Genomic DNA, 26,237 nt, shown 5'->3' with positions numbered 1-26,237 from the left:
TTGATGAGTCAAAACTGAATTACAGACATCTAACTGCTGTTTCGACTAAGTCAGAATGATGGTAAAGATATCTTGAATATAAATTTTGACTACTCACATTGCAAATACGATGATAATTACGATAATGAAACTTAGCCAATAAATGTTAAATCAACTTTCCATAATAAGTCACTCTTGTCGGTGTCACCTTTCCTCCCATGTCATAGAGTCCTCTGCTACATCTTTAAAATACGCTGGGAGGGAGGGAGCTAGCGCATACAAACACACACTGTGGACTTTGGCCTTGTACCCCTAGAGAATAGTGTATGTTCAAATGGTTTACCAAATATCATGTACTATAGTTTGGTTTTGAAAAAAATAGGGAAACACTATATGCTTATAATCTTTTTCTTGCCAGATTGTCTTCTTCTAACTGACTGAAGGTCATCTGAAGTTCTTCTGTGTTAGAAGAGTCAGAATCATCATTTGGGTTTGTCTTTTAGTTCTGTAGCTTTGTTAACTGAAAAGAGCCACCTCCAAATCGTTTTTGTTTACTAGCTGTGATTGTGTTGGTCTTTGCCTGCGGCCTGTATATCACTAAATCTGACCCTGCTAACACCATCCCACCTGCCATCCTTCAGCCTGCAGGGAATCTACTGTCAGGTGGGAGCAGTTTGTCGCTCAGCATATATGGACTGTAGAAGTGTTTAAGAGGATGCACACAGATGTTTTAGTTTACCTGCCTCTTCTCCCTGTCTTTCATCATTCTTTGGTTCTTTTTGAGGAATATTCTGTTAAAGCTTGGGTAGGCAGTGTTGGAGAAACTAGCAAGAGCCCACTAGATTTTGTAATATTCACACGAAAAAGTCCCACCCCCTCTCTTCAGGCCTCCCTCCAAAGCAACCTTTCATTTGGACTGAATGAAATGATTGGCCTTGCTTATGACAGTTCTGCGATAGCCACAGGTTCTGGTGTTTTCTCATCAGAGCGTATGATTTATTTATTGCTGTTGGAATGTAAAGAAAATTTTATCAAACATAACAAAAAATGTTTCTGAAAGAAATTGCCTACCATAGCTTTAATTTTTAAAAAGTCCTGGCGGGCTAACTGCCATGCTGTTCCTTTCTGCCTGTGTTTTCTTTCTTTGCCTTTTCCTCTCTGTGCAAATGTTTCCATCGTCTTCAGTAGTAAGCTGTCACAGTTGATTTATTTCAGAACACGAAAATACAGTATGTTGATCAGTTTTTCTTCATTGCTACCTATATGTATTTCACACAGCTTGTATTGTACTTGAATTGACTGCAGACTAGAGAGTCTTTAAATTAGTTTCCTGGGAAGAATATGTAAAATGATCTCAGCTATTACTGTAAAGTTCTTGGAAAGTTTACTTTATGAAGTAATGCAAGCTACTAATGGAAATGGTGGTCAGCAGTGCTTCGATGACTCTGGAGTCATTTAGGCATCAGTGGAGCTGAGTAAAAGTTACCTAATCACTTTTCAACATGACTGCTCGTTGAGATACTCTGGTGTTAATTTGTTTATGAAAGGAAGGGTGAGTGTGCATGTTCTTTTCCAGTATTTCATTCCCTGCTTGACATTTGCAGACTGCACAGTAGACAGTTTTTGTGCTTGTAGACTGATTAGAAATTTGGGCTTCATTCTCTTTGAGGTTGTTCTAACTAAAATGACGTCATACAGTATTCTCTGTAAAGGATGCAGCTGTAAAATCAAATTATGGATACCTTTGCCAGCGGTACATATTCCAACATCTATATAGTTGACAGATTTGTGTTTATTTATTGGGGAAATATTAGAAATAGTAAGATTATCACTATGAGGTGGAGCTTATTTTGAACTATTTTGTATCAGATTGTAACTAATAATTATTTCCTTAAGAATTCATCTGCTGATTATTTTCTCCATTAATGATTGATTCTGAAAATAATGCAGTCAGTTAACCAGAGCCCAAAGTGACATCTTCATAATGCTTTTTTATTAATAATTTTAATTAATGCTAATTTTTTTTTAGGGAGGCACTGAATGTTCGGCCACCAAAATTAATCGGCTGAAAAGAGCAAAAAAATTACTTTCGGTGTTCAGCCTAGTAAGTCAAAAGACCGAACAAATTTAACCAAACAATTACGGTGACATATTGGCAGTGTGGAAGCATTTTAAAGTGTCGTATCGCCGTATGAAGACACTGTTCTACTGAATTTGTCTCCTTGCACATCCACTCCATCTGTGGCTGACTTCTTAGAAAAGACAGCAAACGGTCTGACCCGGTTTGAGTGTTTCTGTCACCCATTTGTGAGAAGGCGATTAAGCTAGCCTCAGCTACATTTTGAGTGGCCATGTATTGAAGCTTTATGGTAAAGTAAGTGTTGCAGTATGAGAGTCCTACCTGAAGAGAAGCTGTGAAGTCTTCATGTTAATCAACACGAGAAGCACATACAACATTATTTATCAAATTGGGTCGGACGTGATGAATTTAGCATGAGGATACACATGTGACAACGTCTGGTTTTCAAAATAAGGTGTCTATACAGTATGGAAATAAGATTAATTGGATTATATTCACAAAGTATAAAACATACTACATATCCATTAAAAGGAAATGGACACATGTAATTTACTTGGGCCTCGGACCCACCCACCATAGTCTCTCCAAATCCTGTGGGAAACGCTGAGTAAAAAGTAAATTTTGACTATTTCATTTATGCAATGGTTAAAAAAAGGAAAAATAAATGGAAAAAGTGTGAATGTACTTGTTCGGTATTCTGCAAATTGTTTCATTATATTTGGTTTCAGCTTCGGCCAAGAATTTTCATTTCGGTGCAATTTCTTTGTCCAATCATCAGTCTAAACCTCAACATTATTAACACTACATTCATGAATTAAAATAATTAAAAAGAAGCTAAACCCATGCAATGTTTTGGATGAAAAATTACTTGAGTTTGTGTGTAAAGTAACTACTAAAGCTGTCAGATAAATGTAGTTAAAAGGACAAAATTTCCCTTTGAGTTGTAGTGGAGTAGAAGTAGAAAGTGGCATGAAAAGAAAAAACTCCAGTAAAGTAGAGTTACCTTATCCTTATCTTAGTACCAGAGTATTGGCAAATAAAATTTTGACTTGATGATGGTGCTAAATTGCCACTCACAGAGCCATGCCGCAAATATAGCTTAAAAGGATTTGGATGCACATGCCAGATTCAGTCAGCATGTTGTGCTCCAGTTGGCTGAGGGGCCTTACAATGTGCCAGGCTTTAATTAGACCTGTAAACTATCCAGTAGACTGAAATGCATTGAAAAATCATTACAAACATATTAGTTATTCCGTGCACCAAGGAAAAGCAGACTCTGACAGCTTTGTATGTGAACCTTAGAGTGTTTCATTTGGTGGAAAAATGCACCCTTGACCAGACTGACTGGCCCTCTCCTGCATTTTAACAAATGGTTCCTGATTCACTTTTAATCATCTCCTTGTTATGATCAGGGGTTTTGTTTCATGATTGAACAGTCTGCATGAACCATCTGTGTTTGAGTTTGAGAAACACTGATTGTTTTTGTAGTTTGTTTACCTTTTTATATTTTTGACGCCATAATGAGATTTGTAACTGTGAACAGTGTGAGTTTACAATAGGCTGACTTTTCATCCCAAATTCATGAGACATCGTGTAAGTGACTTGACTACATTGGAAGGAGGACTTGATCAACAGTCTTGCGTAAGGATTTGCTTTTGCATTACTCCAACATGATATTCACATGTTTATGTGCACATTTCTCTCTAGAAATAAAGTATGACTGCTACGATGTGGATCTCGGCCACCACAGCAGGCTACAACAGGCTGGCAGCTCCCTCTTGTTGACACACAAGGATTTCAGCTGTGAACAAAACACATAGTGTCTTCCGCCTAGCTATGCTTTTCCAGCCATGTTGGATGGGATAGTCCATAAAAAGAAACTGATGACTCTGGGACACTGATTCATTTTACATCAGACAACACACAGTTACCTAACTTCCAGAGGTGACTATATAAAGTAAAGAGTCAGTACAGAGTATGTGGTTTTGTTTATTAACTTGGAAAATGTGTCACGTTAATTGGAGAATTTGAATCTTAAAGACTTGCTGACGAATTGGGTTTAATCACAAAACACACAACAGTGTAATCTGAAATTACACAAAACATGCTGTTGAAAGTGGTGAGAATAAACCAAAACAGTAAAGTTTGCTGTAAATGCAAAACAGAAAGGCTAGGGCTGAGCGATACGGTCAAAAATACCTCAATAAAAAAATTCAAATTATTTGATAACGATAATTATCACAATAAATGTCAAATCAATATTTCTTTCAAGGTTAAAGGATGATTTTTGCTCCTGAGTTGAAGTTGAAAAAAACAGGTGGTTAATTGTGAGAACATTCAAATAAATTATGATAAAATCTTATTTCAACAAATTTAATTATACATGAGTATAATAAAATCTTTTTCCAGTACCTTTTCCCACAACAAAATAAATATCTCAATAGAAAAATTAAGTGCTAATTTGTTCAGGATTCAAATGAATTAAATCAAACATTTATTGAACATTTTACGTAAACCCAAAATAATGACATAACGCTACTGAAATGTGGAAAAAGAGGAAACCTGTCCATCAGGATTAATGGAAAGAAAATCAACTTGACAGTCATCCAGCAGCAACAAACAAGCTGGACACTGAGTTATGTGTGTCCATCCATACAGTGTCTCATCAGGAAAGTTCAAACACTAGTAAAGCGGGTGTACCAGTGACGCCAGTTCAACCCCCCCAGGAGCATCCCAGTCAGGAAGCAGCATCGCGGCAGACAGGGGAATAACAGGAAGAGAGTACCTGACTGACGCTCCAATAGAAACGACCTTGTATGGGCCGACCAATATAGCCAGGGTTCAAAGACTTAAGAGAAGGCCCCCTGTGAGGAGATGGATTGAGAAAACAACCCCCAGAAATCCCTCGCATGCGAAGAGTCTTCACATGGCAAATCCCACTAATTGTTGGTTTGCTCTGAGTGTTTTGAGAATGTAAACAACCGCTGCTTAATGAAATGCTGTGAGAATAGCAGTCAGCGTAGCTTAGTTAGAGAGGCGATAATAAGCTTTGAAAATTCTCCAATTGAGAACGTGTTATTATGGTTGTGGAAGCGCTTGCTCTCTAAATCACTCTTAACTGAAGCCAGCCACGAAACCGTGGAACTTCCAGCAGCAGCATCACGGGTGAAATATTTGACCTTTTTTCTTTTTCTACACTTCTTCTTCTCACAGCAGCTAGCTCATCCTTGCCATCTTCACACTCACACTTCATATTCACCTTTCTTTTCCCCCTTTATTTAACCGCTCCCCGTGAGGACTTGAAAGAATTCAGAGCTCATGGTTATTGAGGGGTTAATGCCAAGGTCAGGCATCAAGGGAAGGTCTCTTGTGTTCAGCCCCCCTATCTCTGCCTCCAACAATGGCACTGCAAATGGGGTCTAATCCTGCAGGGTAATTGCATCGCTGCTGTCCACTCTTAAATACAGCCTCCCCTAATTAAGGCTGACAGTGGGGGGTGGCTGGGCAGACATGGATTCAACAAGTTGCCTTGTTCTGAAGACACAGAACAAGGAGAGCTGGGGTCTGGACATTAAAACCTACCCATTCTCGCTGCCGGTTCACCTCCCCCCTTCTCTTACTCCAAACATGTGGCCCCCCGGCCTCAGGGATTTTATTTTTGTGAGCTAGCTAATTGTGGGGGATTTAAACACAGTTCATCTCGGATTAACCTGAATGACAAAAGAACAGAGAGTAGTGGGCTGAGTGTTTGTGGTCAGCGCAACAGACTGTAACAGGACATTAGGCTATAAATCATACTTGCTCTTACATCTCACATCCACACAACACTGTACTCTCCCTAAACACACCACACCACACTAGGGCTGCATAATCATGTGTTGATTATTTTCTTGGTTAATCAGTTACTTGTTACCCAGAGCCTAAGGTCATGTCATCAGATATCTGAGCAATATTTAAACCTATTTATTTAACAATAATATAAAACAGAGAAAAACAGCAGATCCTCACATTTGGGAATCTGGAACCAGAAAATGGTTTGCTTTTACAGGTACTCCCATCGAGTGTAATGTATCTCCATAAAGTTGGTGGACTTGGAGTCTGTGAAATCCTTACCATTAGTCCCAAGCTCTAAAAACACTGGATCCTACATTTCCCATTATTCAACTGTGAGTGGTGTCTCTTTGTTACCCTTCCTGCCTGACAACAAACAACTTCTTTCAAACTCCACTACTCCAGTTTGTAACGCAGGTGGGGCTGCAACTGTCAATTATTTTCATTATTGATTAATCTGCGGATTATTTTCTCGATAAAAAAGTTGTGAAAAAAATCACAATGTCATCAATGTCATCAAAATTTCTAAATCCAAAAAATATTTATTTGTCATATATGATAACAACAAGCAGTAAATCCTCATATTTTAGAGGCTGGAACCATGGACTGTATTATTTGCTATTTTTTGCTTATTAATGATGACTGAAACAATTAATTGATTATGAAAATAGTTGTTGATTAATTACATTTTGATTGACTAAACGGAACACTAAATATAGGCTTTCTGTTTACAAATGTAAAGTCTTCCCAAGTGAGAAAACCCTGATGACATCAATATGACATCATCAGGGTTATTTTTTTCATATGTGAAAAGAGCTCCTCAAGAACCGCAGAAAACATTACACAACTGTTTGTATAGGCTGAGGAGCACTTTAGCAAGTATTTTAACTTTTAACATTTTCTGTCAATTGACTAATCAGTCAGTCGACTAATCTATTTTTTTTTCAGAATGTAATATCAGATCAGGTTATCATTTTAGATTAGATTTACTGCTCCTGGTCACAAGAAAGCCTACTGGGCACCCTCATTGAACCACCTTTCACCTCAAGGTCAAAGTATAAATGTAGTATTAAAGCGGTCAGTACAGACATGAAGGATAAACAAATGACGATTGCTCACTGAATTCGAGTTTGATTCATGTCTGCATCAGCTGAAACGTCACACAACTGTTCGTCAGATGAATACTTTGCTAATTCTCAGGAGAAAAGAGATCAGTTTCAGTGGGAGTTAACATGAGTCAGCCAGGATGTGTGTGAGCTTGTGGGGGTGTGGTTGGGGGGGTGGAGGGGCGGGGATGATGATTTTTCTATGTATGTATGTTTGTGCGTGTCTTCCCAGTAGACAGCTGTAGTAAACAGAGTGAGCCTGTTCAGCTCTGTTACATTCTTTCGATCCCACCGTCCCGTGTTTTCACCCTGAAGATCGGGATTATTTTAGGAACTAAGAAATCACACACACACACTCATCTGAGGGACTACAGAGCAACTTTGATTTAGGTTTGGACTAAAACTTTCACCACCTGCTGTCTGTTGGACCTTGGAGATATTGATTGGTTCTTCCACTGAAACTCAGAAGGGGTTGCTTTTCCTGGGAAGTGGAGTTTTCTATGATGGGTAAATATATTCTAGTGTCAAAAGTGTCTAGTCGAGTCTACAACACTTTTATTACAGAATATGTTGTTGTTGCAGTTTTAATTAATTATCTACAAAAGCAAAGTATAGCAGAACCAAAGAAGAACTGCAACAAACAATGTTTTCATCATTGACCTATCTGCAGATTATTTTCTCAATTCGTCAACTAAACAATCGATAAAACACATTTTCAAGAGCTCAAGGTGATGTCATTAAATGTTTGTTTTTGTTCTACCAACAGTCCAAAAACAAGGATATTGAATTGATTTTATTGTAAGACAAGGACAAGAAATTGATTAATCTCTGTTGATCAACTAATTATTTCAGCTCTAAACTGAAAATTCAACATTCACATTGGGACACATCTTCATCAACTGGTGTTGTTGTGAAATGCCTGTTTTTTTTCCTTTCTGTCTGTAGGTAGCAAACATTCACATCTGCACAGATCAGCACTTTAAGTCTGTTTTTCCTTCTATGTCTGCATATTTCACATCTGCTTCTTATATCAACAGACCAGTGTACCCCCTGGCACCCACCAGCCTTCTCTCCTTTCCATATTCTTCTATACCTAATTGGAAGTGGTTTCCAAATAATCAATTTCCATGTCATATTTGGAGCAGCATGTGTCCAAATCAGCCTTGAAGTTCTCATTCAACTTGGAATACCCTGTACTTTTTCCCCCCGCTCTCACTTCCTCCTTTTTTGGTCTTGTTCACCGCCCTCCTGTCTATCTCCCTTTTGTCTCCTGCCCTGAAGCTATGGATAGGAAGGCTGGTTGCGTCACAGTCCAGCCAGCATTGCCTGAGACAGCAGTCAGTACACTTGACTTTGTTAGAGCAGAAAGAGACCAGCTGCTGGTGAGTGGAGATTTTTTCACATGTAGTCATATTGATCATCCTGAACTGAATAGTTTCAAGCTTGGCTGTGTTTAGTTCTTTAGCTCTAAGAGGATTTAGTGGTGTTTCTCTCCTTAAGAGGCAGCTAGAGTGTGTGTTGTTTTTGTTGGTGACAACACTGTGACAGTGCCATGTGTCATTTGGGTGTCATGTAAATATTTGAATTTGCTGCGAGGGTTGGGGTCAGTTGTGTTTTAGCTGAAGTAGACCTCAAAACAAAGAAAATTGAAATCTGTTTAGCTTTTTGCTTATACACTCTGTAAAGTAATTTCAGCAAAATACACTGTAAAGTAATTTAGAAGGAATTTCCTGTTGCCAGTAATTGTTGTAGTCTCAATTTATGCTTGGATCCGGTTCAAAAAAAGAACCATATCCAGTTGTCCAATAGGAAAAATTAGGCTAGTTGTGGAAGATGAGGAGGTAATATTTTTCTTGGGCAAACTAGCTGCATGTTGAAACATACCTTTCGCTGGTATGCATAGTCCGCTTCACAAAAAAGGAGTTCCAGTATTTCCTGTGAGCGTGTTTGTTCCTGAGTTTGTTACTCTCTGTGGCAAATGCTCAACCCTGGAGGGCCCTTGTGCCGTCAGATTGACCTTGGGCAGTGTCTGATTTCACCTTTAGATTATTTGCGTAGTACTCTGCTGTATGTGATAGATGCAGGAGGAAAAAGATAACCACGGCGTGACAAATGTTGTAAATGGTGTTGATGCACCATCAGGACACTTAATGGAGAGCTAACAAACATTGGAGCCAACACACCTGTAATTTGCATATTTGCTATCAGAAGAGGAATGCAAAATGTTGTGTTCCATAACGGACTTAGGGTAGTCACGTACCTCTGCTGGTTTGCTGTACATGAAAGTGATGTCATTGTGTCAATAATACAAAATGGATCAGTTTCTCCTAACTGTCTAAAGTGTGTAATCTGGGAAAAACCACTCCTCGTCCATCATGTGTCACTGTGCAGAGGAGGAAAACATTATGAAATGCTGTTACATTTGCAGTTACACAGTCTGTAGACTATCTGGTGTCTACATACTATCAAACAAGCAAATTAATCACACAAATTGATCTTTTTTTTTTTATTTTTTGTTTTGGGTTCCAGTTCATAATTCCATTTTATGACAAAGTGGATTTTATTTTCAGAGTTTTGGCCACCTTGCTGTAGTACGCACCAAGTTAATTCCTGAGGTCTGGCAAAGCTGTGAAGTAAAAAGAAGCCTGAGAGGGCAACAAATGAGCATTCAGATGATTATACATATATCCTTTGAAGATAAAAGGTGAATGGTAAAATTATCAGCCAAACAAACCGACTATATGATTTACGGTACTTGTTGTAGATGTGAGCATTCTCAATCTTCATGTGACAGATTATTAGTACCAGTACTGTTGTACTCACTTTCAGTTTTATTCCCCGAATAAAGTGATTTAAGTAAATTAACTACAGTAAACTGTAACTTGTTTTGCTAATTGGCTGTTTGCTAAACTCCACCGATTGTGCAGTCATAGCTTAGCAACTCTAACTAGGCATGGCTGACCTGTCTAGCTTTCTAGTGTTGAAGTGGTCTAGTTATAGAGATACCTGGTATGGAAAGAGTTTGACGGGTGATGTCTTTTTTTTTTACTGCCCATGCAAAACCCAAAACACAGAAAAAGTGTAAAGAAATTAAAACTAAACAGTGTGTTTATCTTCACGAATGAAAGATTTAAATGTTAGCAGGCCTGGCTAACACCAAAATTAATTGAAAAAAATATTTATAATACTGTAGAGTTGGGGCTAACTAGCTCTACTGTGTACTCAACTCAATGCTATTGAGTTTGTTATGTTTGTTGTCATGTTTATTATGGATTGCACATGTATCAGCAGGTGGTGATGATGCTGTCATCTAGCTTATAACCTCAGCTTTTTTGCATTGTAGCATGTATGTAGCCCTCAAGTCTACATATTCAGACCCTTTTGTTGGGTTCATGTTTTAAAACTGGTTAGCTGAATTACATACTACATGAGTTTTTAGCCAACTCAACTTGTCGGTGAATTGAAAGTTAAATGAGAAGCCTGCTTTTCTTTACTTTTGTGTGAAATCAAAAGTGTCATTGTTTAAAAAGTTACTACTTATTTTGTAACTGATTAACCTGCCATTGGTATCATTGTAAATTGCATATGTACCAGAGTTGTAGAGTAAATTGTAATAAGCAGAACTGTGCCTTGAGGGGATAATCATATACACCTGCTTTCATTGTTTTATTTTTGATTGCAGTTATTGGCTTTCAATGACATTATGTACACCTCCTCATCCTCATGTCTGTAAGTGAATGAATATAGTTTAAAACTGCGGGTCCTTTGATGAATACCTAACATGTGTTTGGGTATTACGCATACACACACACACACACACACACTCATGGGAGGATGAAACACAACAAGTGCCTCTGTTTGAGTAAATCCACATGTGTGCAGGGCGTCAGGACTGTACGGTACCAGAATGAGGTAGAGTTAATTGGGAACAGGCACGCAGACAGGCAGGCAGTCCTGTTGCATAACGGCTGCAGTAAAAAAGCAGGTTCTGGCTCTCCTCCACTGCCTCCTCGCTGGGCCAGAGGACAGATGGCAGCAGAAGAAAGCGAGCGAGCTGCAGCAGCTCTCTCTCATGCCACTCCTCAACAGATGCATCTTTTATTTATTGAAAAATAAATCAGACTTGGGCCAGACCTGACCAGGCTCCCCCTTTGATCACCTGCAGCCTTACTGGGCGCTGTTTTTAATCCCACCTACTGGGCAACACCTAATGGCAACTCTGTGTAATGTTAAGGAAAGCAGGCCTTCAGCAGCATACATGGGGAGGGCCTATGGGGCCATGTGCTCTGCTCCCAAGAGGACAATGAAAATTCGCTCTTTAGAAAAAGGTAGCAAAAAAGTAATATGTAGCAGAGTTTGACCTGCTTCAGTCTCTGTCAGCTCAGCTTGATGAAAAGACCATTCTCTCTGCAGGCATTTAGCTCTTTAAATGTTTTCTCAATCATGTCAATCATGCTTAGTACAGTAGCAGATATTGTATTGTAAGTTGCAGATAAGAACTAATCAATGTCTTGTTGGCACAGTTGTATACAGGAAGGTGAGTGGCTGGAGAGACAAGTTACTGCCACTGTCTTGTATTTCAAAATACTACTACTATATTATCTGTTGTGTTTTCCTTTTCTCAAAGGCTACTAATTAGTCATATCATTAAATATTTAAGTTCAACAATTGGTGGATTAATTGTTCAAAAATAAAATAAAATTGAATGAGTTAAAATAAGCAATTTGAAGCTGGCACATAGGTGTCTGGGAAGTTCATTCATCCATCCATCATCAACCGCTTATCCTGCGTACAGGGTCGTGGGGGTGTCTGGGAAGTTGCGATGGGAATTTCTCCCTTTTTTTAAATTGATTGACTAGATCACAGCCCTATAATGAAAAACTTTCTTGTATGTAAATATCTTATGGAAACACCAGTAGTCATCCTCAAAATATATTATTAAATATATATTTATTTAAAGTTGTGACATTTGATTTGGGTCAGTAATGCTCAGAACCTAATATCGATATTAGTTACATAAAGTTGTGTTTTTTTAAGCAGCCCTTGTCAGTTCTATTCAGAAAATCATTAGCTTTTGATCTATTGTTGCAAAGGAAAATGACACACAAGGTGAGCGAGCTTGGAACTGACAGATAATTATTTAGCTTTATTTGCATTGGACATGGTATGGTACACCTGTGTTTGTGTAGTCTATGCTCGATGTACTGTATTGATGTATGCACAGGTCAAAGGTCAGCACATTAGTGTGTATTTGAGAGAAAATGAGAAAGTGGTTGTCTTTCTTTGAATCTTAGACTATGAACCACCGATGACGCGTACTTGCGTCTGACTTTTGGGTTATCGTTAATTAGTTTGACATTGTAGACTGCATTAGTTGGTCTGACCAAAGTCTGTCTGGATGTTTGACTGACTTTCTCAGCAGTCACACTATTAGAACAAGACTGTGCACGATTCTGCCTCGTCTAGTGGCAACCAATCATTTGCATGCGTAGGTGTGTTTATAGAGATGCACTAGAGCTTTTCTCTTTTCTGTGTGCTGTTTTGTTTAAGAAAGAGAGAAATGAAAAGGCCAGGGTGGGTTTTTCACAGAAAAAAAGAGGGCAATAATGTTGACTTGCAGCTATCGTGAGACGACTCCTCCTGCCCTTCATGACTGATGAGGAGCGGTGTTAATGCTAACATAACTTACTGCTGAGTAGAATCTCAACCAGTTGCCAAATCAGTGATGACTTTCATGTTAGGACAGGACCTTAAAGCAGCCTCTTTGTGGGAGTGGAGTGATGAGAAGCATTAAAGTTGGCCCGTGCAATTAAACACAGTGTACCTGGATGTCACCAGTAGTCTTAACAAAGACTGAAGTGCAATGAGACCTTTGGGTGTCAGACAGAAGATTGGCCCAAATAATATGGTTTGTGCTCAACTTAACCAGACGTTATTCCCTATTGTCCCCAATATGAAGCTGTTATGTTTTTGTGTTGATTCAGGTTGGCTTTGATTTCATGTTTTCTATAGTGTGAGAGTGTGTGTGTATGTGTGAGTGGGGGTTGATGATGGCCCTTTGGAAAAAAGACAAGGAATTTAGTTTGTGGGTGTGTCTATGGGTGCGGGCACCACTTTGATAAACAGCTGTGTGTGTGTTTTTTGTGTGTGTTATAGAGCAGTACATGTGTTGGAACTCCTGTTCTCACAATATGTCAATAAAAGATAAGATTTAGTCTCTTGCAGTATGTTTTTCTATTAGATGCCGTAAATGTACGTGTTGTACTTTAACCTCTACCTCCGGAACCCAGCCCCACACATCCACACACTCATACTTATAGTATGAGACATATATAAACTCTTAACAGTAAACATAACAATATCATTATTAGAAGCTCCAGCTGGAGCATATTTACTCTCTTGGCCAGCTTAACCAGTTAATTCTTCCCTATCATTTTATTATTCATCTGGTTGGCTAGTTATTGTCTTATGTTGACATTTATTTAACCACCTTTAGGGTTGGTTTCCAATAGCCGGTTCCATTTTGGAACTAGTCCTCTGCCCAGATTTGCTAAGCTTAGATGCTAACAAATCTCTTATTGAACCTTTTACATCTCTTTCCTCTGTTTCATTAGACAAATGCAATGTAGAAATCATAGCTTCTCTTTTTTAGCATGCACTGACTGTCACTTTAGCTGATAAAAAATAATATCAGCTGCATCTAATGAACTTTTATTCCACAACGGCTAAAATTATGTTGTTGTCTGGTCAATGCTGCAATAATCCATGCTGATGTCAGTACTGGTCCTCGTTCAGGACTGTCTCGTCCACTGCCTGGGATGGTTCCCATAGAGAAGCTCAGGGAAGCAGCTGTGCGCTCCTCTTTAACAGAGGTGGGGAGGCTAACCAGACATATGTTTACCACTTAATCTTCATTTTTAAAGTCCTTTATCTTGTAAAAGTAAAAACAGTGTTTGAAAACATTTCCAATAAAGCATAAATCTCACCATTTGTGAGCTTTTCTATAGGAACCATCCGGGTTATGACTGAAAAGAAACATCATTCTATAATACTGTACCGCTGACCGTGAGTGAACCGTGTGCTTTTGTAGTTCAATGGGTGGTGCCTCTTCCCTACAGAAAGTATCTAGCTGACTATGTGTCATGTCAGTGTCAGGAGAATCACATCACACATGGCTTATCAACAGTGTTTGGAGCAATTAACTTGTGAAAAATAAGGTGTAAAGTCAAAAGGCTACAGCTGTTATTTCAATGTGTCCCAATACATTTAATCAGTATTTCATATTTTGTGCTACTCATCTTATTTTGTAGATCTCTAAAAATCTATATAACTGGTAGTGTTTATGGCTTCTCACCCAACAAAAGGCGATACAGATCAACACTGAAAACCCTTCAGATTAGAGGAGGGATTCAGATTTGATCAAATGCTGTCAAGCTCCAACTCTGTCAAGCTTTACACAACAAAGCAAGGACAGCCTGTTATCTCTCATTCCCTTTTTATACACCTCAAACACACAATAAAGGGATGCATGCTAGATTCTCTCTGCTCTTCAATGCAGCCCTGTGATAGATGGGCCTTTATTCACATTGAGTCAGATCTGTAATCTGGGTTTCAATTTATCGGCAGCCTTTGCCTCAATTACCCACAGATTTTCCAGCTTGTGAGGATGTGGCAAACCATCCAAACTTTAAAATTGTCCTCAGGAGCCAAAATTGTGATGGTGGTGAGGATGTTGCAGCCAAATTGAACTGCCAGGCTGTTGCTCTAAACCCACAAGTTCCATCCTTAATTATAAATCATGTTTAAGACATTTGAAACTAAAGTTAATATAAAGGGCCTGCAGTTTAATGTCTTTAGCATCAGCTGTGTGAAGTTTGTACCAAAGTAAGATCAAACTCTTAACGTGTGTCAGTGGCTATGTGTTGTAGAGTGTGTTGAAATAGCCTTCATATGTTACGTGCCGGTGTTTGGAGGATCAAGTGTGAAGGTTATAATCCTAAAGAGTCCAGTCATCTTCTTCCAAATAAGATGGTCGATGACACAGACTTGGGACTGGGCATGCCTGTGTTTGTAAGTCTGTCTGGGAGTGTTGCCGTGTTTGCAGGATGTGTGGAAACAAGGATGACACGTGGCATTGGATGTGCTAAGCCAAGACGAGGGCCACCGTGGGGCCGGTGTGTGTTCTCAGCTGTTGGGGAGGAGGGTGAAGGTGGGGCTGTGTGTGTGTGTGTGTGTGTGTGTGTGCATGCAGTATTTTCATCTACAGCCACTCATTGCTTTCCTGAACCTCCCCACTAATCCGGCCTGATCTAAGAGCAGGCATGCCGGGGACACACGCGACACACTCTCACATGACACATGTGGTCTCCCACACATTAATACACTTGCAGTATGAGGCACGCATGGCCTCCTGTCAGCTGTCCGGCATGTCCACATTCGCGTACAGTCAGCTTGACTTACATTCCTCCTCCTCATTGTGTTGAGAAAGCTGATCCAGATCAAGAAACAGATAATGAAAGTCAGGTTGTCCTCTCACCCAAGTATCAATCGTCTCTTTCAATGATAGGAATGTTGAGTGTTTGCAAAAGTCCCTGCTGCACATATCCCGAGTTGAAACGCTGTTCATTTTAGGTGTATGTTTTCAGGTATCTATCAAGAATGTAAGATTACAAGTTTTTTTCCATTTGGTGCTTTTTGGTCAACTTGTAGAGACTATGCTTCATCCTATGATGCACTCGTTTGTCTTGGCCAAAGCATCAGATATTTCCTGCTGCTTTAGTTGCAGCAGGAATGTGAACGCCCCAACTTGATAATGGGAAACGCCTACCTATCTGGGCTATTGTCTAAATATGGCATGTGATTTGCTTGTATTTCTCTGGACCGGCCATCTGTCTCCACACCTCGTGGAGAACATACCACCTCTGTGCGATGGGACATTTCACTCTGCAACACGAAAATGTGTGGTCATGCGTCACCTTCAGAGAAGCAGAACAGGGTGATGGTGTAACAGATTTCTGTGACCTGTTTGCTTCTGCAATGAAGCTGTCTCAGTGGCAACATGATCGTCAAGCTGTAAACTGAGGTCAGTGACTCAGTAAGAGGTGAAACACTTCACACATCTGTACCTGCAACACATCATCGAATGTCATCAACTGCAACGATTGAGAAACGTCTTGAATAGTACCATAGTCACTGCACAGTGAGTACAGGACTGAACAGGATCTCAGTTTGTTAAAAAAATGGAATACACCGCTTGTTCCAGATTGAAATATCTCAACAACTATTGGGTGGATTGCTATGATTTTTTTGTACAGATATTCATGGCCCCCAAGGAGTTTGGAGATCCCCTGACTTTCCCTCTAGCGCCATCATCAGGTCAAGATTTTAGTTTGCCCAATAGTTTACCACTACATACCTGAAAAGCTTGCCACCTGATAAACATCAGCATGTGACATTGACATTTAGCAGAGAGCACCGCTGTGCCTAAGTACAGCCTGTCTATAGCCTACAGCCACAGAGCAGCTAGCATGGCGAAAGACTAGAGATAGGTTGTACTTTACATTGACATAAAACCTAATTGATATGGTGACGTTGTTAGTAAGAAGTTGTCTGTTTACACATCCAGTAGACATGGAGCAACATTAGCATTCATTTAAAGTCATGGTTGTGTCCTCTTGATTAATGTAAGTCCAATTAGTTGACCAGCAAGCAGCTAATTTTGTTATTTGCCACTCGCTGCTGGCCAGGTAGAGTCAGTTTTTAAAGCACTTACACTGAAAACACCTGCCTGTTGAAAAAAAACAGTAAAATTGCCGGCTGGCTGAAAAACACTTAACTGAAAGATGCTAAAATGATAGAAATAAGCCAATACTATATAAATAAGACCCATTTTGTGATAAACTAGAATTGTCCTTTAATGGAGCTGTGCTGTCAGTAGGAGAGCATGTCATGTTCACTGCAGTAAGTCTCTTTCTATTTAAAACCTCTCTTTGGTTGAGGACTCTGCCTGGGTATAGTGACCCTGGTTGTCTGAGAGGAAGGGAGGAGTTGGTGCTGGTGGTGGCACAGGACAGAGAAGAAAGGGAGAGAGAGGAAAAAGAGGAGAAGGCTCGTGGAGCTCAGAGCGGGGCTGTTTAATCTCTGCAGGACTGTCAGATGGCTTTGACAGAGCACAGGCACCAATTAGGCTGCAAGATTAGGGGGGCTTTGTACTTCTGAAAAGCTTCTGGATGGACCTTTTTTTTTTTTTCTTCCTTCCTGTCTTGGGTTTATAGCTTTACTGGGACTCCTCACCCTCCCATAACTGTAACCCTCTCTTCTTCCCTCCCTCCTTCTGTCCACTTCCAGCCCTGTGACCAGCTTCCTAAAATCTGCGATTATACCCGGCTAGACATTGAGGAGTGGATTAATAAGGAAGCTTGTCTCTGTGGCTTGGCAGGGGAACGTTGCAGAGTGAATTAGCAGGCCAACGAGGTGGCGAGTTGGATGTTTATTGGGTTCCTGGGTGCCTGCTGGCATGGATATGGAGCCAAATTGCATGAGTGAGGGAGACTCCTGCTCCAATCTGCAGAATATAACGGTAGAGTACCGGTGGTGGGGACATAGACAGACTCATTTGTATTGAAATCTGAGTTACTTGTTTTGCACTCTGTTATGTATAGCTATTGCACGTGGAAGTGCATATGCTTGAGTTACAACTATATTGTTATTTAAGACAGACCTATATAACAGTGTTTTGGTGGATATGTCTTGCATATCTATAGTGTGTTGTGTTTACATGAAAGCACACACTCACACACAGACAGTGCTCCTCCTGAGTACATGGAAACAATGACAGGAAGTACATTAGTGGGACCTCCATTGTATCTCCCCATACATCCTCGCTTCCTCAGCTGGGTGTGGGTGATGGCGAGGGGGGATTCAGGGTGGAGTTAAGAGTTGTAGAAGAGCCCTCTGGTGCCAACCGGCCCGCTGCTGAGGTGAGGGGGAAAGCAGAAGGAGGGGGTCGGATCTGTCTGGCGTTCAGACAGAGATCCTTAATCCTGCAGCCGTCTGCTGCCTGTCGCCTAGGCTACAGAGCTTTTCGGAGCCCTGCGGCCTGGAAGTCTCCCAGTTGCTGACCTGTGGTCGGTTTCATTGTTTCACATCTTGGAATACAATTTTGGATTACGTAAGAGGTAAGCTGGTCCGAGATCAGCACACAAGGTGATAAACTAACTTTAAGTCAATTAGCTGTCATCCCGCAGAGGGGGGACAGATGGTGGGAATGTGGCAGTGAGCAAACCTCAGGAATGCAAAAACAATAGTCAGGCAGAGAGCTGTTTATTCTAAATGTGTGTGACTGTTTTACCCTTTTCACTTTGGCCCAGTCTTTTAAAAATGTTTTTGTATTTTAATGTGGGGACATTGTGTACTTGGCAGTGTATGTAATCTGACTTTCTCTCCCTCTTTTCCCTTCTGTATCTGTATCTCCCGGTTTCTGCTTTTAGGTTTGCCACCACCCAGACTGCCAAGACTTGAATAGCAAAAGCCCCCTTCACCTGTGTGAGTCATGTGACTCACGCTGCCATTCAGAGAACACAGACAACATGCACTTTGACCGGCACCCCCGATTTGACTTACAACCTCAAGGTAGACTTACATTATTTCTTGATTTGTTATTCCCCCTCTTACAGTGATGTAATACCAATTGCCTTAAAGGACACAGAGTTTTTAAATGTTGTCTAAATAAGGCAAAAAATGTACAGCAAGTATCCATCCTATTGATGTAATTGTTGGTTGACATTGAAGCTGAATTAGTGGTTGCAATTAACTGTACATTGCCTTTTTCATTTCATTTCATTTTAAACTATTTCAAAGTTGTCAACTCTGTAATTGGATTTACAACAACCCGTACAGCTATGTCAATCTCATCCACGCCTGTGGCCATGCAGAAAGGTTACATCGTCATTCCTAAACCTGCTGACAAAGCTCTGATTGGTCGACTGTTTTTTCCAACTGGCAGTGGGGTCAATGCGAGACCTGTTTGAATTGCTGCACTGATAATAGATGAGAACAGCAATTCAGAGGCTAGTGCTAACTAGCCATGCAGAGCATTTTTTTTTTGCCCCAGCCTTGTGATCTGAGATTTCTGTCTCCATCCTAACACAATGGAGGTAAACTGAATTGAATCTGGTTACTCAGGCTACAGACCTCATTGTGATCTACTTTCTCAAAATAGTCCATATGAAACTATCCAGAGCAGGGTTTTTCAGTCCCTGAGGGCCCTAGGGTATAACCCGAGCCCTGTCTTTTAGCCTGTATATTTATCTACATTTGGAAAATTGGCACCATTAAAAGTATGATGTTCCTGTTTGTAGTGTACCCATGGATATACAGACAGCCATCACAGGATTACTTTGATGCTGTATTGATTCTCAGGCAAATTCTGGAGTTATGAGATATCACAGATAATGATCATGATCACTTTTTCTGGAAAAAGGTGATACTGTTGATTTCTTGTAAATGTAATGTAAACACCACAAACAAATTAAATGTATTAGGGTGGAGGAAGAAATCTCAGACAAATACAGTATATTAAAACCCTCGACAAATTGAAGCTAAACTGTCTGCATGGCTAGATACCACAAGAGGCAGGGGAGAAAATCTGTTTCTTTTTCATTTGGGTGAACTGACCCTTTAAAGCTTGATATTAAAGGTTGCCTTAGTTGTGATCCAACAGAGTTAATGGCTGTGTTTTCTTAACCTCTAGCCTCCATCCTGGCTCGGAACGTGTCTACGCGCTCCTGTCCCCCGCGCACCAGCCCCCATTCCGACCTGGAGGAAGAGGATGAGGGGAGCAATGACCGTGGGTAGGTGACCCTCTGTTATATCATGCTAGTGTTCATGTATTCCTGCCTGTCAGTAGAGCTCTTGTCTTTTCACACTGGAGGATAAATTACTGATCACTTCTTTCCAAGTCTCGATGGTCACATTAAGCAGGCAGTTTCTCTTATGTTGGGTTCTTTTGAAGAACTGGCATATAAAGGTATGATAATGTGTGTCTAACTGTATCGCAGGGAGCAAAAAACAGGGGGGATGAAGATGGTGAAAAAGAAGGCACGGAGACGACACACTGATGTAAGTACACACATGGGCTGCAGTGTTCAACATAAAAGGTCTCCCCATGATACCTGAAAGTAGTCTACAGCTAGTTCACTTGACAGTATTTGTCACTTGTTTTGTGGCATTATTTGCAAGCATTGTTTTTCATAAATGTGTATGATACAAGCAGAGAGTTGTGCAATACAAAAGCAGCCACCATCATTTCCTGTAACGATGATATAACATAATGGTGTCTCCCACGCTGCTCTTTGTCTAAGTCAAGCACTGTAGTGAGAAGGAGCCCCCCTGTGGATCTGCTTAGAGCACACATACAGCTCAAGCCCGAGGCGGGCCAGCAAAGCTGCAGCTCCACCTGTGTAAACTAAACTGTGTCTGTTCCCCTTGCAGGACCCCAGTAAGGAGTGCTTCAGCCTTAAGTTTGATCTCAACGTGGACATAAACACAGAGATTGTACCTGCAATGAAAAAGAAAACCCTGAGGTAAGAGGGGAGGAGGAGTGGCCACAAAAAAATATTGCAAGAGTTTGATATGGATGTTAATTAACAGCTTCTTCTTTATCTGTATCGTTAACAGAGAGGTTCTTGGTCCAGTATTTGAGAGGAACGGCATTGAGCTTTCCCGGGTCGACTTGTTCCTAGATCAGTCCAACACACCGCTGTCTCTCAACTTCGAGGCCTACCGTTTTGGAGGACACTACCTCAAAGTCAAAGGTAAAAACACCACATGACCCATATACGAATTTCAGCACGGAATTAACCCCAGCTTGCGCTGATTAAATAAGAAAAGTGGCACGGTTGAAAATTGCATTAAGCTCATGCAAATTGTGTTTTAAGTCTGTCCTATCCAGAGGCACAAAATTTGAGAGGATCAGGGAATAAGAAGTTTGTGAAGCACCTGCTTTCAGATCCTGCCCTCTGGTAGGAGATTTGCTGCTCCTGCGCTTAAAACAAACAGGGGCAGGGCCAGCTTTATCCCTTCTATTAGGCTTCTTATGCACACATTCACAGAATTAGTAAAAGGCATAGCTTTTCTTTTAGAATCTTTTGTGCTGTGGTGTTTATTCATTTTCTTGTTTGATGTATGGTATTGAAACTGATCAAAATTAATTTCCCTTTATGGACAATAAAAAAACAAATCTAATCTAAATTCATACAAACCTGATTTATCACTGCATACTGACCACTGCCACAGATGAGGCTGCATCTGAAATGTAATGTCTGAGAAAAGCAGGTGTAAAATTTGTGGCACTGTTTTATTTGGCACACATTGAGGGAGAGTAGTCACTCTCTAGCTAGATCGAAACGGTGAGGGCTCACACACAGAAAATGCTTCAGTGACAGCAGCAAAGAATATTGGAACAAAAAAGATTCACTGCTTTATAAAAGTTCTACATTCAAAGACAAAAGAGCAACAATGTGACACAATTTTACCTTTTGGTTTTCCTCAGTGGGCTCCTTCTCAAATCTGTATTTCTTCTGACCTTGTAATGGCTCACAGCAGGTCCAGTCCAGCGCAAGATGTTTGAAGCAGCCACTAACAGACCTTTTATTATAAAAAAAAATTCAATCTGTTTCCAACAATAATTTAGTCAAAGACATTTCACTTAAATCCTCCGTTTCAGGCTGCTTGATGAATATTTCTTCACGCATAGCCTTCCTCACGCAGAATGTATTCTTACTTACACTTCTTAAAATGTATTCTATTCAACAAATATGTCATGTGAAGCTGCAGGAAACACTTCAGTTTTAAACATTATTTTTCAGACATATGCACCAGGTGTCAAAACAGTCCAGCATCAGATCTCATTTAGCTGCACTTTATGCAAATCAGATGAACTGCTGCTGGGCTCAGTAAAACTTTTGATGCCATAGATCCTTGAGGTTAATTTGCAGTAGGATATGTCCCCCATTGTTTTTGTGTTGTCTTACCTAACAATTTTTTATGTCATGAATCTCTCAGTGTCACATAATAGTTTAAATCAGGGTCAAGTTTTATGTGTTATTGAGAGTTCTTATGTTAATATGATGACATGATGTTCCATTAATAACTGGAGACTTTTTTTTGGTACCTTTTTTTTCTTGCTCTGTTAGTTTTTATTTTTACAAGTGTGTGCTGAGTATCCTCACCTGCACCACCATTTTTATTTCTTGAAAATGACTAGCAACACTGCTGGTAGCAGATGGATCGTGTTGGTATTTTCTCACTTATTTCTAATCCAGTCATAATTATCATTCAGTTGTTGGACATTTGTCATTGTATGATGGGCAAACAATCACACCAACTTGTGAAATAAATTATAATAACAGCAATAGTAAACGTCTTTCACTTTGTTCACCGTAAGTAAGTAAGTAAAGTTTATTTAATATAGCACCTTTTCACAGAACAAGAAGTCACAAAATGCTTTATAAGAGTAAAATAAGCCATATATATAATAAGAGACCACTGTAAAACAACAACAACAAAAAACAGTGAAATAATCGAGCAATAAAACATAAGCAACAACATCATAAAAATCTCAAAATAGAAAGTGGTTCAGTCTTTTACTTTGCAGTTGTGGTGTATTTTAGACGTCACGCCATTCTTATCTGTGTGCCTTTTAACAATGACTGAGGAGGACAGATGGCGTGCGCCAGTTTCCTCTCACACCCGTGTTTCTGACTAGAAGGAAAAGGAGTGGACTGTGTCCTTATAAGTGATCAGAACAACTGTTAATAAGATTCCCATAACTCTTAATAACAGTAGCAGCGTGATGACTCTGCCAGCTTTCTTTCCCTTGATGCCTGGGTGGAAACTGGGATTGGTGCCTCCCGTCTGAGATCACTGTAGTTACACTTGTTGCAGCCTTTGGATCAAAGGCCCATTTAAGCCTACCATAAAAGAGATCCTATGCCATGACTAACTGCTATTCTTTTGAAATTGTCACCCTCCCGACTCGACACCTCTTGACCACAGTCTGGAGTTACATATAGTCTGAAACACAGAGGTCAAGGGCAAACAGTCCACAGCTGTTTGGTCACGTGGTTGGAGGATTCAGAGGTTTTCATGAAGACGACTACTGAGAATCTATATTGTTATGCTCTATTTTTTTAAGCTTTTACAAATAGTAAAGCAGCTATAATAAGTATAGGTTAACAGTATAAGTTTATATTAACCACAGAGAATTAGTACCCAACTCTGCAGTTCCCCTCTGCTACATGAAGCGTTTCATTGTGTTTCAAATTATTGTTTTGTTTTTTTCACTCCGCAACTTTAATGTGTTGGGTCACTCGCATCGCTCTCATAGCATTGTTTTCATCTTCAGCAGGCGGCTGTCTGCAGCGATGTGTAAAAGAGACAACTGTTTGCCATATCAACTTAAAAGTTGATAGTATGTCAGTGTTGAGTCCACATCTTGTTTCCTGTAATATTAAATGACTTGCTCACAGACATTTGGCTTACATTCTAGTTTGCAAAGACATGCTGTTAATGTTAGCTATAGCTGCAGGAGAGTTGAGTATCGCTATCTGATGTTGTGCTGGCTCTAGGACCACTGCATCCTCTCTGTATGTTAGCTTTGCAGTAGCAACTGTAGCAACAGTCTGCTAACCCACAACGTAGCTAACGTTAGTTACATTACTTGCTGTGTCGTTCGCTCTATATCATGTTTTTTGTCATGGTTTTGGATTTCTCCAGAATCGCTTATCCCAGCTTTAAGTCCAAGTTTGTCCTGCTTTGCTTAGTATCCTTTCCATAATGTTTACAAGAGCTTGTTAAAGGATTTAACTTCAGGAAAAAACAGTGAGCTCAATACTTTGGGTGTGATGCTCAGTTGAACATGACTCAAACTTGAAGTGAACTTGAAACAATAGCACTTCAGCATTGACCAAGATTCCCTTTCCCAGACTGCTCAACGTCTTGTTTTTCTTCTTTTCATTTAGCACGGCTAGGTGATGAGCTGAAGGTGGAGCAGGGTGTGAAGGACTTGCGGTCGCTCAGTCTTCCCAATATGAAGCCCTCTGCCGGTCAGAGCCCCTACATCCTCAACCCAGGCAGTGAGAGGGTGGAGCATGGATCCCTGGGACGCCGAGAAAGCATAGATCTGTTGGTGAGTTGCATCTAGCCGAAGTGGTATATATATATATATATATATATATATATATATATATATATATATATATATATATATATATATATATATATATATATATATATATATATATATATATATATATATACTCATCAAACCAAAATACACCACCCCTTTATACCGCACACAAACAAAGACACACCCAGTGACTCGTACTGGTTTGCCACACCCTTTTTTCCATAACTTCACCTCCTCTTCCTTCAGTCCCATGATGCTTTGGGCCAGTGTGGTATCTGGGTAATTGTTTCCCCGCTTCAGTCTACTGCCAGCTGCAGTGTGTGTGTGTGTTCTTTTTCTGTGTGCACACTCTTGTATGTGCATGCCAGCCTGCTCAGTGCTGCCAACTGATCCCTTGTATGTCATATAAGTTCACTCAGGAACGCTCTGTGCCACTTCAGCACTTCCTGGAGGGACAGGAAGTGGTTGTTTTGTTACCGATGAGAGACGCTGAGAGGCTAACTGAGGCCTGCCTCCTGATGCACTTGGCTGCCACACATGTAGCATGGAAATAGGGCAGACAGTCATCGGGTTCATGTTGTGGCATATAGTGACTCTGGGACATTGGGCCAGGAGTTCAACGATGATGACTCGGTCTTTCAGCACTTTGGATTAGTTTTAGCAATTGACCATTCTTTAGCCGTAGAGCTGCAACTAACAATTATTTTTATTATCACATATATCTGTCTACTACTTTGTTTATTAATCATGTATTAATAAAGTGGCACTAAATATGAAAAATGCACCTCATGAGTTCCCAGAGACCACTTTGATAAATTGTCTGTTTGCAATGCCCCACTAGTTTAGCTAGTGTTGCTACACGTGTAATGATTTTTTTTTGTAATTATTGAAACAACAATTATTTTCAGACAAAAGTAGGCTTTACTTTTCTAGCTGGCGGCTTTCGCTTTTGCATGTTGAGATGAGCTAAGATTTTATGAGCTTTAGCTAGCTAGCTAATTAAGCTAATGTTCAGTCCAATGAAGAGCAGGACAGCAAACGATTATGTTACACTAAACTCTGATAGCATGTAGGACAGGCTTACACACCGTGAAATACTGTTGAAATACTACACAGGGCATGTAATTGTCATGAATTGGGCCTTTTCTTAACAAAAGCCTAGTTATGGCTGCTGGCTATTATTGGACAATCGCTGTGTGCGAGAGAAGATTAGCAAACAGTCAATTGCTTGTTGTGTCTGACCAACAGTATAAAACCCAAAGATATTAAATTTACAGAGAAGAGCGGCAGATTGCTTGATAAATGACTTGATTAAATCAATACATTTTCTGTCTCTTGATAAATCACTGAATTGAATAATTCTTCTCAACTCTACAACAGTACAGGTTTATGTGCTCACTGGCTTGGCTAGCTCTACAGCAGTAGCACACAATTCACCAGGTTGAATATTTATAAATCATCTATTGAAATTGCTTCCTCTGCATGACAATGTTGTCACTGAAGAGGAGCCGAACAAAGTGGTTGCTTAGCAACATCCACTCCAGTATGAGCAGTGATTTTTTATTCACCACAATAATATTCACATGAACAGTTGAATTGTCACTGCTGTGTATTATAGCCAGATGTTTAACAGTTGCTCAGACTTGAATCATCATTATGCTGTCACCCTTGTGCCCTCTAATAGCACTAGTGCTCACATTTTCACATCCCGGGCACGTACACGCTCTTCTTACTGCTGCAATATTTGCATCTCTGCTACTTATGTTTAAACATGTGTTAGGGGTGGGCGACAATGCAGAATTAGTTTTTTATCCATTACCAAGTAATACTAGGGCCAGGGTGGTTTTGATATTTTTTGTTGTTAAAAGCAGCTATCAAACTATTATGTAGGAGAGAGAAATATTTCATGATTTATGAGGTAAATGTATTATTAATAGTCTACTTCTGTATATATTTATATAGTTTAGTTACTACCAAATGGCATTTCATTTTTCTATTTTCTGTTAATCACTTAATCACATGCATGTTAAAAACCCAAGACAGCATTTAATGG

At 40.0% G+C, this 26,237-nt stretch overlaps 1 protein-coding gene across 4 annotated transcripts in view; it reads left to right on the top strand.

The window, feature by feature from the left end:
• The window catches only part of plekhg5b (pleckstrin homology domain containing, family G (with RhoGef domain) member 5b), a 75,383-nt gene that overhangs the window by 27,774 nt on the left and 21,372 nt on the right, over positions 1 to 26,237 (top strand). The window contains exons 1-8 of one of the 4 annotated variants that reach the window (XM_038721864.1): positions 7,246 to 7,503; positions 17,435 to 17,575; positions 18,486 to 18,627; positions 19,748 to 19,847; positions 20,055 to 20,115; positions 20,488 to 20,579; positions 20,674 to 20,810; positions 24,018 to 24,184. In XM_038721864.1, coding sequence (XP_038577792.1) covers positions 17,513 to 17,575; positions 18,486 to 18,627; positions 19,748 to 19,847; positions 20,055 to 20,115; positions 20,488 to 20,579; positions 20,674 to 20,810; positions 24,018 to 24,184 — 762 coding nt within the window. In that variant the 5' untranslated portion in view covers positions 7,246 to 7,503; positions 17,435 to 17,512. Of the gene's footprint in view, positions 1 to 7,245; positions 7,504 to 7,777; positions 8,379 to 17,434; positions 17,576 to 18,485; positions 18,628 to 19,747; positions 19,848 to 20,054; positions 20,116 to 20,487; positions 20,580 to 20,673; positions 20,811 to 24,017; positions 24,185 to 26,237 lie in introns of those variants that run through there. The other 3 variants (XM_038721865.1, XM_038721862.1, XM_038721863.1) reach the window with 3 other exon arrangements.

The sequence above is a fragment of the Micropterus salmoides genome, unplaced genomic scaffold (assembly GCF_014851395.1).
Source record: "Micropterus salmoides isolate LMB-PRFRI ecotype aquatic unplaced genomic scaffold, ASM1485139v1 Ms_hic_scaffold_16, whole genome shotgun sequence".
In the NCBI taxonomy this organism is placed as follows: domain Eukaryota; kingdom Metazoa; phylum Chordata; class Actinopteri; order Centrarchiformes; family Centrarchidae; genus Micropterus; species Micropterus salmoides.
Note: the sequence above shows the minus strand (reverse complement) of the source record. Positions and strands in the feature narration are given on the sequence as shown.